Genomic DNA, 17,984 nt, shown 5'->3' on the forward strand with positions numbered 1-17,984 from the left:
TGGTGGCCATTTCTGATTGGCTTCAAGACCTGTCCATCTTGCTATTGGTCCTTTCCACCAGTTTAACTCCATGACTCAGGCCAACACAGCCTCCCGGCCAGTGCCCTGTCGTCAGCCCTTGGAGAGGGCCCAGTTTTCTTTCTTTACTCTTTCATGGGATGTGGGTGTCGCTGGCAAGGCCAGCATTTGTTGTCCATCCCTAATTGCCCTTGGACTGAGTGGCTTGCTAGACCATTTCAGAGGGCAATTCAGAGTCAACCACATCACGGTGGATCTGGAGTCACATGTAGCCCACACCAGGTAAGGATGGCAGATTTCCTGCCCATATGGCTTCTTGTGACAAGCAATGGTAGTTTCATGGTCACCTGGCTTCTTATGACAGGCAATGGTAGTTCCATGGTCACCATGACTGAGAATAGATTTATATTCATTTGAATTTAAATTCCACCAGCTGCCATGTCCCCCAGGGTATTAGCTTTGGTCTCCGGGTTACTGTTCCAGTGACATTGCCCCCATCTCCCAGGCTTGAGAGCTACCATGGTGGGAGATCTTTGGAGGATTGGCAGACTCAGTCCTTGGAAAGCAGCGAGGCTTTGTCCACCAGCTTGTCCTCCTGAGCTTCACCCAAAGCGGAAAAGATGGAAAGCCCCACATTCTCTTCCATAAAGGAATCATCAAACCTGCCCTGGAAGGAGTTAGCTGATGTGGACCAATCAGAGAGGCCACACGGCCTGGCTGTGGTTGTCCGATTTTAATTCCTTTTTTTTTTGGATTGGAGGATAATGTGCAGTTGAAAGGAATATGGCGGATTTTCAGCAGGTCTTTCCGAAGATTCTCACGGAATCGTAGAATTTTACAGCGTTCGAGGAGGCCGTTCAGCCCAGTTGTGCCTGTGCCAGCAGCACAGGAAGCTAGCTATTGGTTAGTGAAGGGCATGAAACCAGTGGATAGGTGGATGGCTGGAGACAGGAAGCAGGAAGTAAGAACTGAGTGGGCAGACAGTTTGAGAGAGCCTGGGACAGGCTCATCATACACAGACCGCAGCCTAACCGATGTCTGATACAAACTCAACACCCAACAACCCACTAGATAAATCCCAAGTTCCTATTTACTCTCTTACTTGTTGTTTATGCAACTCTGTTCCTCAGACTCTGCTCAGAATCTCGCTGCTCTGAGTTTAAATCCTTTTTACCTGAATAGTTCCAGCGAGGGCAATGGGTTGTGTTTTTGGTATTTGAGCTGCAGCTTCTCCTCGGATTGAGTTACTCAGTCCTTTGCGGGGCTGTTAAATCTCCTTGACCTTGGCGTTTGCCTTCACCTGCTCATTATTCAGCTCTGCGTAGTAAGGCCACCTCTGTCAGTACCTTGTTACCAGTACAGTAATTTGAATCTTTCCTGTTCTCCTCCATCTCTTTCACTTCTTGCACAATCACAGCTCCTGAGTCCTTGATTCATTTCTGTTACTGTCCATCTTGGAAAGGATCAATAGCCCAGTGCCTCTCACAAGCCCAACCACCAGCTTCAACAGACACAGCCATCATCAACCCCAGGACGGCACTGAATACAGAGGGAGTGCTGCACTGTCGGAGGGTCAGCCTTGAGCAAGTGCAGCACTGTCGGAGGGTCAGCATTGAGGAAGCTCTGCACTGTCGGAGGGTCAGCCTTGAGCAAGTGCAGCACTGTCGGAGGGTCAGCCCTGAGCGAGCGCCGCACTGTCGGAGGGTCATCCCTGAGCGAGCGCCGCACTGTCGGAGGGTCAGCCCTGAGCGAGCGCCGCACTGTCGGAGGATCAGCCTTGAGCCAGTGCAGCACTGTCGGAGGGTCAGCACTGAGGGAATGCCGCACTGTCGGAGGGTCAGCCCTGAGCGAGTGCTGGCCCTGAGCGAGCGCCGCACTGTCGGAGGGTCAGCCCTGAGGGAGCGCCGCACTGTCGGAGGGTCAGCCCTGAGCGAGCGCCGCACTGTCGGAGGGTCAGCCCTGAGCGAGCGCCGCACTGTCGGAGGGTCAGCCCTGAGCGAGCGCCGCACTGTCGGAGGGTCAGCCCTGAGCGAGCGCCGCACTGTCGGAGGGTCAGCCCTGAGCGAGCGCCGCACTGTCGGAGGGTCAGCCCTGAGCGAGCGCCGCACTGTCGGAGGGTCAGCCCTGAGCGAGCGCCGCACTGTCGGAGGGTCAGCCCTGAGCGAGCGCCGCACTGTCGGAGGGTCAGCCCTGAGCGAGCGCCGCACTGTCGGAGGGTCAGCCCTGAGCGAGCGCCGCACTGTCGGAGGGTCAGCCCTGTTTCAAATGCAATGTTAGACCAAGGTCCTGTCTGCCCTTTCAGGTGAATGTAAAAGATCCCATCGCGTGAGGTCTTCAAAGCAGAGAAGTTACCCCCAGTGTCCTTGAGCAAACATTTATTCCTCAACCAACATTACTAAAACAGATATCTAGCCATTAGAACATCACTGTTTGTGGGAATTTGCTGTGCAAACATTTTCTGCTGCTTATTCCACAATACAACAGTGGCTACATTTTATAATACCTCCTTGGCTGTAAAGTGCTTTTGGACATCCTGCGGTTGGATATAGATATGTCAATCACCTTGGTGATCTGGAATAAAGAAGGAGGCGGGGTTGTGGCAGGTATTTGGAATAAGCTCCTGCTTTCCCCCTGACTCTGTCTCTCTTGTTTTTTTGCAGTCGTATTGTTTGAAGGTGAAAGAAATGGATGATGAAGAATACAGCTGCATAGTGAGTGACCACTGAGGAGCCCGACACCCGTTCACGCTGACCAACCTGACTTGTTGCGAGCGTCTGATGATGAGGAGGTTTCCAACTTAGATGCAGCTGATGGGAATTCCGATTGTGAATGGGCTGGGATATGAACAATAACCTCATTGTACTGGGTGTGAAACTGTGAGCTCTCTGGAGCATGGTGCACTATAACACTCAGAGGCAACGCCAGGGTGGGGTTGGTACATACTGGTAGGACAGGCTTATGCCACACTGAGGGCACTGGGAGGGAGGGGCCTCATACACTGGGTTGGGAGGCCTCCCTTGCACTGGCTCCCCACCCCCGTCTATTTTTAACCAGAGACTGTGCTACCGTGGCTGAGTCTGAATGATTGATGTCCATTATACTCTGTGCTGCCTTGTTTAACCTTTCTCTCTCTCTCTCTCTTTCTCTCTCTGCTTGTTTCCTGTCTTCAGGCTCTGCAGGAACCTCTATACCGAGTCGGCACTGGAAACTATGAATACCGTTTGATCCTCCGGTGTCGGCAGGAGGCCCGAGCACGTTTCGCCAAGATGAGGAAGGACGTTCTGGAAAAAATTGAACTTTTGGACCAAAAACACGGTTAGTTTTAACTTTCTTCTTGGCAAGTTTGTACGCTCAGGACTAGTAGGCTCCAGGTGTGGCAGTGACAGGTCAGGGGTGTTGCATTGGGCCAGTTGTGGCAGTTCCAGGTCAGGTGAACAGTGCGGGGTCAAGGGTGCGGCAGTGCTAGGTCAGGTGAGCAGTGCTGGGTCAGTGTTGGGTCCAGTGTAGTTCTCTGGGGCCTTTTACTAGAGGGTGTAGGACAGTAGTAACAGTTGGTTACTCCCTCACCGCTGAGTCAGAATGTTGTGTTATGGCCTGGGCCAGGAGAGAACCGAAACTCTTGTACCCTTTCTGTCCGTAATCAGTGTGGATTTGAGAGGAAGATATGTCTTTCTTAGTCCCTGGAGTGCGTGGTCAGTTTTAATAACAGCAGCAAGCTTTCCTGGGTTTAAATAAAGAGGATTATTTATTCACACATTCACCCCAAAAGTCTAAATGCTACGTCATTCACACGTGCAGGCGCATGCGCACACACACACACACACAAGAAAGATACAGTTGAAGAAAGTAGCGCACTTTTACAAGTTGTAAACAAAATAAAGTTCTGTTGAAGGGTCATTCGGACTCGAAACGTTGACTGTGTTCCTCTCCGCCGATGCTGCCAGACCTGCTGAGTTTTTCCAGGTATTTTTATTTTTGTTCCTAATTCACTTGTTTGGCTCGTCTTAGGAAAAGCTGTCATTGCGGGTAGCGTTTTCACTCCGAAAGGGTGGATTTCTTTTTCTTTATTCTTTCTTGGGATATGGGCATCGCTGAAAATGGCAACATTTGTTGCCCATCCCTTACTGCCCTTGAACTGAGTGGCTTGCTAGGCCATTTCAGGGGGCAGTTAATAATCAATCACATTGCTGTGGGTCTGGAGTCACATATAGGCTATTCCAGGCTAGCAGATCTCCTTCCCTAAAGGACATTAGTGAACAAGATGGGTTTTTACAGCAATCGATGATCGTTTCATGGTCACCATGACTGATAGAGCTTTATATTCCAAATTTATTAATTGAGTTGAAATTCCACCAGCTGCCATGGTGACATTTGAACCCATGTCCTCAGAGCATTAGCCTGGGCCTCTGGATTACTAGTCCAGTGACATTACCACAATGCCAACCTCTTTCCGGATCAGGTGGTTTTAGTAACTGTAGTCGTGTATCAGCAATTATTGTAGGATTCCCACAAAGAGATGGATATTCAGCAGGTCGCAAAGTTAGTTACTTGTACTTTCCCCTTACCAGGAGATCAAGTTTCTTTACTGGAGGACTTGGAATAGGAATCAGGTGGGAAGACCTTTTTGATGTAACAGTCTGCAGGCTTAAAAGGCATGGTCTTCTGTCTTTTCTATTGCTGATATCCTGCAGCTGGTGTGTTTGAGCTTCTCTCTGGATCTTGAGATAAGTAGAATTTATTTTCAAAAGACAGTTTCAGTCACATGATCAGTTTCTATTGGCCACGTTTTGGGTTGGAGCCAGGTTGATTGATACACAATGGAGGAATGATTGGTAACCCACCAACATACCAGCTACATATAAATAAATATATAAGCAAAGAACTGCGGATGCTGGAAATCCAAAACAAAAACAGAAACAGAAATACCTGGAAAAACTCAGCAGGTCTGGCAGCATCGGCGGAGAAGAGCACAGTTGACGTTTCGCGTCCTCATGACCCTTCAACAGAACTAAGTAAAAATAGGAAAGGGGTGAAATACCCCTTATACCAGCTACGATTAGCTCACTGGAAGATCTTGCTTGATATACTATCCTCACGGCTCCGACACGTCTGACAGCTATTGTTTGTTAGATCTGTTCCATTGAGCTGGTTAGGATGGTCCCATTTCACCTGAGAAACCCATTTGCATTTGAGAACCTTCCAGAGGGATTTTCAGACGCGAGTTAATCCTTTGTGTGTGCAGAAATTGCAAAAGTCAGCTGATCCTTGACAGCCATCTTAACAATCTTGTTAGTGTCCATTTTTTTAAGTTAAAAAGACAGTTCCAGAACATTATATACGTGCAGTCCAGGTTTAAAGTTATGAATAGGACATGCCTTCATCGGACATGACAGTTGTGGGATCACTCAATCCCACTCCAGAGGGTTTAGGCTGGCACTCCAGTGTAATACTGAAGGAGTGCTGTACTGTCTTTCAGATGAGATCTGCTCTGTTAACTGAGTGTAAAAGATTCCTTGGCACTATTTAAAGAGGAGCAGGGGCCTTCTCACAGGTGTCCTGACCAATATTTATTAATTAATCAACTTCACTAATGAAACAGATTTTCGAGTCATTTGTGTCATTGCTGCGTGTGGGATCTTGCTGTGCACAAATTGGCTGCTGCATTTCCTCCATTACAGCAGTGAGTACTCTTAGAAAGCAATTCATTGACTGTAAAACGCTTTGGGTTGTCCTGAGGTCTTGACCGGTGCCGAATAAATGAATAAATGCAAGTCTTTCGTTAATCAAATTAGACAAACTGCAGTAACAGCGATTTACTCAAAGATAGAGAGGGTCACAGTAGGGTAATGGGGAGCAAAGGGAAGAATTTCACAATGTTCAGGACAACTTCCTGAAGCAAAAGGAAATTGGATACACACCTGAAGAGAAAATATTTGCAGGGATAGGGCAGGGGAGTGGGACTAGCTGAGTTGTTGTTGCACGGAGTTGGCATGGATACGAAGGGCCGAATGGCCTCCTTCTGTGCTGTTACCATTCCATAATCCTATGATACTATCTGTCTATTATTACTCCAACACAGAAGTTGGTCTGGTTCCAGATCTAGAAAATGCAGAATTGGGTAATCAAAGAATGAGGGAGCAACCAGGAAACAGTGACCTTAACATAATTAGTTTTGATTTAAAGTTAAACCACGAGAGCAGTCAAAATGAAGGTAGTTAGTGGAACAAACCTATCTCAGGGAGGTAAGTAAGGAACTAGACCAGAGACTGTCCATGAACAAGGGGGAAACCTTCTATCAGGACTTGATTCAGTTAACAACTAGACTAATTCCCACAAGAAGTAGTGTGAAGATCTCTGCAGATCTGACCCACAGTGCCATGATCTCCACCAGGGGTGGGGCAAGGAGTCAGGTCCTGAATCCACCCCAGCTAGAATAGAATCGAATCCCATGCTGTTGGCATTAATCTGATCCACACCGGCCATCCACCCAACTGAGCCAAGTAGCGCCCCCAAGGAGTCCAAGTTGCCATGGCAACTTGTATATTTCCATGTTTGTTATAGTCTAGAGCTATGGTTAGTGATGGCAGAGGCTCCAATTTCTTTGCATCACATGGCTGACCAGGAATCTCTCTCTTGCTCTTACCCTCTGTCACTGGCAAGTGTTGGAAGGATTTACAGATTGATACTCAACCTGTTTGACTGCATTATGAAAGCACCTTCCTTGGCCATCAAGTCCTGGAGTGGGACTCAAATCTGGAGTTCCTGGCTAAAAGGCAGGGACACTACTCACTGTGCCACAAGACCACCTCCTCGCTGAAAACTATAGCAATTAAAATGAGGATTGAAGTGACATAAATTTGGGGTTTTAGTGCAGAAGGAACTACATAGTCTCCCTCCAATCTTACTCTTGTCTCTATCCCTATTTAATCTCCAGTCTTTATCTGCAGTCTCCAAACCCATCCTGCAATACTCTTCCTCCAGCCTCCCTCTGTACATTGCATCTACACATGGTACACAAAACGAGCAAAGCAACAGCAGAGATACTAATGCACACCTATAAAAAGGAACAGTGCCAGAGGCTTAGGGCACAGCTAATGCGATTCCTGTATTTAAAAAGGGAGATAGAACAAATCGGGAGAATTATGGACAAGTTTGTTTAATGTCGGTTGTAGGAAAGTTAATGGAATCTTTACCTCAAAAGTGTAATTAAAAAATCGAGAGAGACTGCACTTTGGATAAATAGCACAGCTTTCAAAAGGGAAGGTCTTGTTTGACCAAACTTGTTGAATTCTTTGAAGAGTAACAAGAATGGTGGACGAGGGTAGTCTAGAGGGCAGAATATATTTGGATTTCCAAAAAGCCCCCGATAAGGTACTACAGAGTAAGGTCAGAACGTGGAGACAAGGAACAAGTAGTAGACTGTATAGCAAACTGGCTAAACAGAAAACAAAGAGTAAAGGCAGAATTTTACCACAGCGGGATTTTACGTTCCCGCTGTCGTCAATGGGATTTATAACGGCCCCGTCCCCACCGAAACGAGGCTGTAAAATTCTGCCCCAAGGGTTAAAGATAGTTGTTCAGGCTGGTGGAAGGTGGGAAGTAATGTTCCACAAAGATCAGTTCTGTGTACTCCTCTCTATTTCCCCCTCTCTCCCTTACCCTGCCTATTCCCTCCATCCCCTTCTCCCTGTGCCCTCTTCACTCTGTCGTGGGCCTGATTATGGTCTATTCCAATTCTCAGTGCAAGACATCGTGTTCCAGCTCCAACGCTTTGTCTCCGCCATGTCCAAGTACTACGATGAGTGTTACGCCGTCTTAAAAGACGCTGATGTGTTTCCTATCGAGGTCGACTTGACAAAGACAATGTTGAACTACAGTCCGAAGGATGTTTACACAGAAGCAGAGGAAGAGGATGAGAAGGAGAACGAGGAAAACGGAGAGAAACTTTTTGATGATGAATAGAATTTATTTTCCTGTCTGGACCGCGAAGTGAACCCCTTTACACTAAAATCAAATCCAAAATATGCTGTGTATAGTTTGAGTGATCACCTATTTTATTTATGTCTGAAATGTACACAATCATTCATCCCCATCAGATCCTTGAGATAAATACAAATACTTTATGGGCATGTCCTTTTGTCAAGGTGTATGCTTGTTTTAATATGTCCTGTTCGGTGCATCCTTCCTGTCTGAACCTTTGAAGGTGGGGTGTAGAGTTCATCTTGGAGCAGCAGTTACCTGGACATCCTCTTCTTCTGCCCTGTACTCGTGTGTGTTAAACGGACAGTGCTCAGCTTAATATTAACTCTGTTATTACTGAGGGGCTTGAGCTGTGGACTCAGTCTTCCCATATCACAATGAGGGTCTTACACTCTGGTTACCATAGGCGTGTTACCGCCTGTAGCAATGTGTAGCCACACAGTGAACAAACATAGGACAGTTTCCTCTCTCCTAGAGTCAGATCATCCACACAGTTTGTATGACACCAGGGGAAGAATTTTCAGGTCGGCCAGCGGGGGCGGGATCCGCTCACTGATGTGTAAAATGATACAGGGTGATGTCAGGCGGGCATCCCGACGTCACTGCGCGTCATTTAGATTTTCAGTTCGGTGGGCACGCAGCCAAATCGGCTTTGCACCTGCCGAACTGTCGAAGGCCTATTAAGGCCATTAAGGAAGTAATTAAAATAGTTAAGAATACTGCCCAGGCGGCCTTCCCATTTTTCATGAAACCTCATCCACGGGCGGGATGAGGTTTCATGAAGGGTTTATTAATTAAAAATTTTCACACATTTGATAAACATGTCCCAGCTCATGTGACGCTGTCGCATGAGGGAACATGTCTACATAATTTTTCTCTGTTTTTAATAAAAACTTTCATTCCAAACTTAATCTCCCTGAGGCAGCTCCGTGGCCTCAGGGAGATTTCTGCACTCTTTCGCGCACATACGCATGCGTGAATGAGCGCAGGCCCCGACTCAGGGAAATCCCGCCCCCCCCAAAACCTTGCACAGGGCGCGTGTCACGCTGGGAGGACCTTAATTGGCGCGCCCATGTAAAATGGCGGCGTGGCCCCGATTGGGGGGCGCAGATCAGGTTCACGGCCGCCCCCTCACAACCCCCCTGACAGGGGGAAATTTCTGCCCCAGGAAAACAACTGGGATGCGACTGTTCTCTGTTGATTCCTATACTCCGGGCTGTGCATTCTCCATCGATTTCACGTTGCTTACAACATTGGCCATCTTTGTGTCGTCAGCAAACTTGGATATGTGGCTTACTATCCATCATCTAATAAATGCGGTGAATAGTTAAGGCCCCAACGCAGCTCCTTGCGGGGAACCCCTCCAAACATCCTGCCAATTAGAGCACCTTGCCCATTCTCCCTCCTCTCTGTCTCCTTGCCGCTCAGCGAACACCCAGGTCAATCATTTTCCCTCAGTTTTAGCTCACGATCCCTTGTGAGAAACATAATTGAATACGGCCTGGAAATCCACATAAATATCTCCCATAGCCATTCCCCCATCCACAGCTGTTGTCACCTCTTCAAAAGCTTCAATCCGGCAATGACTTAGCCTTTACAAATACATGCTGCCCAGCTGAAAATGTTCAAGGTATTCAGTCACTCTATCCTTAGTTATAGACTCTAATGTAATAATTTCCTGACAACAGATGTTAGGTTCACGGGTCTATTATTCCTTATAAAGCGCCTTCTAAAGATTAGGAATGCACAGGTCATTTACTGGTTGGCAGGTTGCAAGTGGGGTTCCACAGGATCATTGTTAGGACCCCAGCAATTGACTGAGTGTGATGTATCCAAATTTGCTGATGTTACAAAACTAGGTGGGAAATTAAGTTGTGAGAAGGGCACAGAGAATCTGCAAAAGGATATATAGAGATTGAGAGATGGGCTGATGGTCTCCTTCTATGCTGTTATGACTCTCTGACCCTATAAGTGAGTGGTTAAGAAAGTAACACATGGAGTATAATGTGGGGAAATGCAATGTTGTTCACTTGGGTAGGAATTTTTTTTTGATGGTGAGAAGCTATTAAGTGTTAAGAGTTCAGAGAGATTTAGGTGTCCTTGTACATGAAACACAGAAAGGTAGGAAAGCAAATGGTATGATGGTCCTTATTACAAAGGGTTTGGGAGTACAAGAGTAAGGAAGTCTTGTTGCAGTTGTACAGGGCATTGAAAACAGCACACCTGAAGTACTGGGTACAGTTCTGGTCTCTGTACCTAAAGAAGGATAAACTTGCCTTAGAGCAGTTACAACAACAGTTCACTCGATTGATTCCTAGGATGAAAGGATTGTCATATTTGGAAAGATTGAGTAAAGTGGGCCTCAACTACCTGGAGTTTAGGAGAATGAGAGGTGATCTCCATTCCAACATAAGACTTTGAGAGGGCTTGGCAGGGTATTTCCTGGAGTTTCCCCTGACTTAAGAGTGTAGAACTAGGGGGGCATAGTCTCAGGATTAGGAGTCAGCCATTAAGAGAAATTTCTTTCAGAGGACTGTGAACCTTTGGAATCCTCTATCCCAGAGAGCTGTGGATGCTCAGTCAATGAGTACATTCAGAGCTCAGAGTAGTTAGACCCTTGGAATCTAAGGAAATGAAGGGATTTGGGGATCAGGCGGGAAAGTGATGTTGAGGTTGAAAATCAGCAAGGATCTTATTGAATGGCAGAGCAGGCTGAAGAGACTTATAACCTACTCATGCTCCTATTTGCTATGGCTCTTATGGTTTCTCTTTATCACCTGTTAAATAGTGGAGCGACATGCACAATTTTCCAATCGAAAGGAGTGATTTCTGAATTGGGTACCTGTATTGTAGTCACCTACCCCTCCTTTTAAAAAGCTGAGCTGAAAAACATCTGGGGGGTTTATCACTCATTTGTGCCATTGCTTTCTTCATTACTGTTCATCTGCTTTTGTTAGTTATATCGAGTCCCTGTCCCTGATCCAAAACTATTTTTGATTGTGATGTCTGTAATGCTGACCTCTTCCTTAACTGCAAATATTGAGACAAAAGTAATTATTTAATATGTCCACCGTTTATTTATTTTCATTGACAATACCGCCATTGAGTTTTTAAGGAGCCCATGTTGTTCCTGACCATCCTCTTTTTTCTCTTAAGATAACTGTAAATGTTTTTTGTGAAGACGTTTTTTGACTTTGATGTCCCTTGCAAGCTTCTTTTTGTGCTTCTTTTTATTGTAGTTCTTACCAATGTTCCCCTAAGTTGTGTGAGTGTGTGGCTGCACAATAATCTGAAAGGTCCCCTGTGGGTCTTGTACTGTGTGAAATATGTGCAGGACCACACACAGAAAAAAACAGGGTCATGCACAACAACAAGGAACATTGACTCTTAATATCTGATTTGCCACCCTTTGCTGTTCTTTATGCTATTTATTGCTTTCTTTTAAGCTTTATCTTTTAGTTTTATGTTGGCCCTTACCTCTTTAATCATCCATATTTGTTTTTTTGTGCCAAGTGGACCTCTTGCCCCTTGGGGTATAAACAAATTCCATAACATATTAAGTTATTTTTTGAACATCTTTCACTGATCTTTTTAACTCATTAACAGATTTACTTGCTGTACAGTGGACAATTCCTGTCTCATCCCAATGAAGTCAGCCTTATCTAATTCTAGTGTCTTAGTAACGGTTTCACTATTTCTCCTTTTCAAACACAGCATTGTACTCAATCGTCTTATGGTTGCTGTTAGGCAAATGGTCATTAATCATTACCCTGTTGACTCATTATTAAATCCAATATGAAATGCCCCTTTGTTGGTTCTAGGACATAGTGTTGCGGAAAACTGTCCTGGACACACTCAAGAAATTCACTATCTTTCTGACATCAGCTCATCTGCTTATCGCAATCTATATGAAAGTTAAAATTCCCCATTATAAGCACTGTGCCTTTGCTACATGCTGGTCTAATTCTGTGTTTATACATTCCCCCACTTCACACCTGCTACCATAGGGTCTAAATTAACTGTTGCTCCAGTCTTAAATCCTTTTCTATTTCTTAATTTGACCCGTAGGCCGGAATTTTACGTTCAGTGTGCGGGCACATGCCCGACATGCCCGAGTGTAATATGATGTGCGATGACATTGGGCGTGCGTCCCAACGTCATTGCGCACTCGCGCGATATTCCATTCGGCGGTGTGTACCGGAGTCAGCTGTGCGCCCGCCGATAACTGAAAGGCCTATCAAGGCCGTTAATGAGCAAATTGAGATCAAATTAATGCTGCCTGTCCAACCCAACGGTTGGCAGGCAGGCGAAAAAGCCAAGCGTTTTTTAGGAAACCTCATCCACAAGCGGGATGAGGTTTCCTAAAGTTAATACACATTAAATAAAAACTTTATTTTGAAATTAAAAACATGTCCCATCACATGTGACACAGTCACACGAGGGGACATGTTTCGTTACATTTTTATTGTCTTTATTCATTTTTTTTAAAAAGCGCTTCAATCTCCCTGAGGCAGCTCCGTGCCTCGGGGAGATTGAAGTGCTCTTTCACGCGCATGCGTGAACTGCTCACCAGGCCCGCTCTCCCTCCTCCCCCCACCCACACAGGTAGCGCTGAGCGCTGCCACTCGCGAGGGAGGGTCCCAGAGGACTGGAAAATCGCTAATGTAACCCCCCTGTTTAAGAAGGGAGTGAGGCAAAAGACGGGAAATTACAGGCCGATTAGCCTGACCTCGGTCGTTGGTAAGATTTTAGAGTCCATTATTAAGGATGAGATTTCAGAATACTTAGAAGTGCATGGTAAAATCGGGCAAAGTCAGCATGGTTTCATCAAGGGGAGGTCATGCCTGACAAATCTGTTAGAATTCTTTGAGGAGGTAACGAGTAGGTTAGACAAAGGAAAGCCAATGGATGTTATCTACTTGGACTTCCAGAAGGCCTTTGACAAGGTGCCGCACAGGAGGCTGTTCAGTAAGATAAGAGCCCATGGTGTTAGAGGCAAGGTACTAGCATGGATAGAAGATTGGCTGTCTGACAGGAGGCAGAGAGTGGATAAGGGGGTCCTTCTCAGGATGGCGGCCGGTGACTAGTGGAGTTCCGCAGGGGTCAGTGTTGGGACCACAACTTTTCACTTTATACATTAATGATTTAGATGAAGGAACTGAGGGTATCCTGGCTAAGTTTGCAGATGATACAAAGATAGGTGGAGGGACAGGTAGTATTGAGGAGGCGGGGAGGCTGCAGAAGGATTTGGACAGGTTAGGAGAGTGGGCAAAGAAGTGGCAGATGGAATACAATGTGGGGAAGTGTGAGGTCATGCACTTTGGTAGGAAGAATAGAGGCATAGACTATTTTCTAAATGGGGAGAGGATTCAGAAATTTGGAGTGCAAAAGGACTTGGGAGTACTAGTCCAGGATTCTCTTAAGGTTAACTTGCAGGCTGAGTCGGTAGTTAGGAAGGCAAATGCAATGTTGGCATTTATTTCGAGAGGACTAGAATATAAAAGCAGGGATGTGCTGCTGAGGCTTTATAAGGCTCTGGTCAGACCACATTTAGAATATTGTGAGCAATTTTGGGCCCCATATCTCAGGAAGGATGTGCTGGCCCTGGAGAGGGTCCAGAGGAGGTTCACGAGAATGATCCCAGGAATGAAAGGCTTAACATATGAGGAACGTTTGAGGACTCTGGGTCTATATTCGATGGAATTTAGAAGGATGAGGGGTGATCTGATTGAAACTTACAGAATACTGAAAGGCCTGGATAGAGTGGACGTGGGGAAGATGTTTCCATTAGTAGGAGAGACTAGGACCCGTGGGCACAGCCTCAGAGTAAAGGGAAGACCTTTTAGAACAGAGATGAGGAGAAACTTCTTCAGCCAGAGAGTGGTGAATCTATGGAATTCATTGCCACAGAAGGCTGTGGAGGCCAGGTCATTGAGTGTATTTAAGACTGAGATAGATAGTTCTTGATTGGTAAGGCGATCAAAGGTTACGGGGAGAAGGCGGGAGAATAGGGTTGAGAAACTATCAGCCATGATTGAATGGCGGAGCAGACTCGATGGGCTGAATGGCCTAATTTCTGCTCCTATGTCTTATGGTCTTATCCTTGCAGGGCGGGCCTTAATTGGCCCACCTGCGTGAAATCGTGGAGTGGAGCAGATTGCAGGCAGCGGCCACCGGGAAAAGTTCTGGCCATAAAAGTCTCCACTGCCTACTTACCCCTTATCTTGTCATAGAAGCCATTTCACCCTTAATCACAAAGGCTATTTCTCAGCCTCGACCAGATTCTCTATCTTTACAACAGACCTTAGAACCTGATATATTCAATTCCAAGTCCAGACAATCTTGTAACCACGTCTCAGTAATGGTTACCATGTCATATCCCCCAAGTTACCTGAATTCATTCAGTTTGTTCCTTATATTCCTTGTGGCTATATAAAGAACACTCATTTTCAATTGTTTTTGAATTGTTATTTATGATATCTTTTGCACCTTCCCACCTCATTTCCAATCTATAAGCTCCCTTGTGATTGTTGCCCTATTTATCCTTCCCACTCGGACCCTGGTCCCAGCCTGATTCAGGTGGAGCCCATCCCACTGGTGCAATTCCTTCCTGTCCCAGTATTGGTACCTGTGTCCCATGGAATGGATCCCCTCTTACACCACACCTTCAGCCATGTGTTCACCTCCCTTAATCTGCTTATCCCTATACCAATGTATATGTGGCTCAAGTAATAATCCAGAGATTATAACCTTTTTTTAAAATTTAGCTCCAAGCTCAACAGGATCTTTTAAATACTCTTCCTTATGCTGTTGGTCCCAACATGGATCACAACTATTGGATCCTCCCCCTTCCTCTCCACTCCCCTTTCAAACCAGCTCTAGATGTTGCCTGTTGGGCAAGATACCATGTGGGTCTCCCAATTTGGTTTAGAAATGATGCTAATTATTGAATCCATACAACAATCTGTTATCCTTCCCCTCCTCGTCCTTTGGGAGAGCCTTCTGCAATTTTCCTGCATTTTATTTTCTCCTTCAAGTATTCATCCAATTACCTTTTGAAGGTTCTATTGAATCTATTTCCATCACCCTATCGGGCATGCTTTCCAAATACTAACCATTCGATGAATAAAAAAAGCTTTTCCTCATCTTGCCTCTGGTTCTTTTGCCAGTCACCTTAAATCTGTGCCTTCTGGTTATCAGCCCATCAACCCTTAGAAGCAGTTTCTCTTTACTTAATCTTTTTGAACCCCTCATGATTTTAAACACCTCCATCAAATCTCCTCTTAGCCTTGAGATGAAAGCAAAATACTGCGGATGCTGGAGCCTATAGTTCCCTGTGGCTTTCTCCAGGGCAATGCTTCGGCCAATCAGAGTCAACTTGTCAACCACTCAGGATCCTTTTCTCCTGTAGTATAAATTGTTGTGATTATCTGAAATTTGGCATTCTTGCGTTTGTCCTGATGAGTGCAAATGAAGTTAAGGTTTCAAGTCCATATGACTCTTCTTCAGAGCTCTGGTCTTTGAGTCATACGGACTCGAAACGTTAACTCCGTTTCTCTCTCCACAGATGCTGTCAGACCTGCTGAGTTTTTCCAGCATTTTCTGGTTTCATTTACTCCTCTTAGTCTTCTCAGCTCTAAAGTGAACAATCCGACTTCTCCAGTCCATCCACTTAACTGTAATTCTTCATTCCCGGAGCCATTTTAATACATCTTGCTGAAAGGGAGACATGTTGCTGAAGCTTTTCATCTTGCACTCATCAGGACAAACGTAAGAATGGCCAAATTTCAGATAATCACAACAATTTATACTACAGGAGAAGAGGATCCTGAGTGGTTGACAAGTTGATTCTGATTGGCCGAGGCATTGCCCTGGAGAAAGCCACAGGGAACTATAGGCTCCCTAAGCTCCTGGGTAATTCGAAAAATGTACAAGGCTTGAACATATTCCTTTTGTTTGCAGAGAACTGGTCACTGCATATGAAAGTATGTCACTTCTAGCAAGTGTAAATGAGCCACAGTACGAGCTCAACTGATTATCGTAAATTGGTTGTTAGTGTTGCTATTAGCGCACTCAGGATTGTTCATCAGTGCTTTGACATTCTTGTGTTTGTTCTGATGAGTGCAGGATGAAAAGCTTCAGCAACTTGTCTCTCTTTTCAGCAATATTCAAGTTCTGTGCTATCAAGCAACTGTTTTAAAACATCTCTCTGTACCTTCTACAAAGCCTTCAGGTCCTTCCTCAAGTGTGGAGCCCAGAATTGAACACTACTGCAGTAGTAGAGGCTGAACGAGGAGGTTTCTGGAGGTTCCGCTAACTCCCCAGACTTGGTACTCCTTGCCTCTGATCCCATAGACTTTATGAACAGATTTGTTAACCTGTCCTTCTGCCTTCAGGGATTTGTGCACAGACATCCCTAGATCTCTCTGTTCTGACACCCTCCTATAAAATTTTACCATTTAACTTGTAGCGTCTTTCTTTGCTCCCAAAATGTATTTCCTCACACTTTTCTGTGTTAAATTTGGTTCCCCCACTTGCAACCAAGAGAATCTCTGGCATCCTTCCCCCATATAACACCGTACAATCATCCAGGTAGAGCAATTTCCATTAAACTCCCCATATGTTGTAGATTCCCATCTGAATGTTTGGGACATGGAGTTGATGGTGAGAGGCTGGAAGAAGTTGTCAGGGTGAGAGACAGTATCACTCCAGTGTGGCTTTTATTAAGAGAGGGCTTTCACATCAAAATGAATATTTGCAACAAGAGTCAATTATTGAGGTTTTTATTGAGATGGAAATCAATCATAGGACAGGAACAATTTGATATAATCCTTTCTACTCAGTGACAGGTCTGTCAAGGTCATAGATGAATTAGTGAATACTTAGTGTTATGTGCACGCTCACTCTCATTTACCCTCGTTTACACACACTCACATTCTCACTTACACTGACTCTTACATACTCACACTCACTGTCCCACTCAAAGACATTTACAGATACACACTCACATTTACACTCACTCACTAGTCACATTATAAAAGGTGCATGGTCACTAGTAAGTGTGATAGTTACACTACACTTGTACAGTCTTAATCCATTATTTGATTGGTTTGATTTACAGAGACTTACTGAGATCTGCTCAATGGTCTTTCACAACTTCCTTGTTCCTATTTAAGTATCATTCAACCAATCTGTTTTCTCTCTCCAGCTATTTATTGTAAAACATCACTCACAGATTCAACCAGGAATATTTTCTTTAACTCACAGTCATAATGTTACAGTGAAGACCATGTGCATTGATCAGAAAATAACTGAATGAAGTTCAAAGCGTGAGGGAGCAAAAGTGAGAGAGAGAAATAGAGAGAGAGAAAAGTGAAACAAGAGGGAAACGAGGATGTGAAAAAAGAGCGAGAGGGAGAAAGGTGGAATGAGGGAAATGGGAGATGGCGTAAGAGGAGAAATGAGAGCAAAAGTAGAAAATGAGAAAATGAGAGGGGAAAGTGTAGAGAAAGGAAAAATGCTTAAGGGAGGGAGGGGGAACAAGAGAGAGAGAAAAGGGAGGAGCGGGAAAGAGGATAAAAGGGAGACAGGAGAAATGAAGAAAGAGGAGAAGATAAAGCAAGAGGTGGAGGAAAGGGAGAAGAGATGGAAAGAGGCGGAGAGGGAGGGAACAAGAGAGGGAAAGGAGATGAGGGAGGGGCAAGGAAGAAGCGAGAGACAGAGGAGCATGAGGGAAAGGAAAAAGGAACAAGAGAGGGAAAGGAAAGAGGAACGAGGGGGCTGACGGAAAAAGAGGACGAGAGGGAGATGGGGGAACTAAAGAGTGAGGGGCATGAGGGAAAAGGAAGTGAGAGAATGGAAAGGAATGGGGACAAAAGAGGGAAAGGAGGAGTGAAAGTGCAAAGGCAAGAGGCAGATGATAGAGAGGAAGAAGACATTGAACAATGAGCAACATGCAGGGGTAATTGGACAGGCAGATCAGAACG

The 17,984-nt window shown here is 45.4% G+C and overlaps 1 protein-coding gene across 2 annotated transcripts in view; it reads left to right on the forward strand.

The window, feature by feature from the left end:
• The window catches only part of pick1 (protein interacting with prkca 1), a 32,121-nt gene extending 23,974 nt beyond the window's left edge, over positions 1-8,147 (forward strand). For both annotated transcript variants that reach the window (XM_078532105.1, XM_078532106.1), the window contains exons 11-13: positions 2,679-2,729; positions 3,189-3,333; positions 7,760-8,147. In XM_078532105.1, the coding sequence (XP_078388231.1) occupies positions 2,679-2,729; positions 3,189-3,333; positions 7,760-7,980 (417 nt within the window). In that variant the 3' untranslated portion in view covers positions 7,981-8,147. The remainder of the gene's footprint in view (positions 1-2,678; positions 2,730-3,188; positions 3,334-7,759) is intronic.
• The last annotated feature ends 9,837 nt before the right edge of the window (positions 8,148-17,984 follow it).

The sequence above is a fragment of the Cetorhinus maximus genome, chromosome 29 (assembly GCF_964194155.1).
Source record: "Cetorhinus maximus chromosome 29, sCetMax3.hap1.1, whole genome shotgun sequence".
In the NCBI taxonomy this organism is placed as follows: Eukaryota; Metazoa; Chordata; class Chondrichthyes; order Lamniformes; family Cetorhinidae; genus Cetorhinus; species Cetorhinus maximus.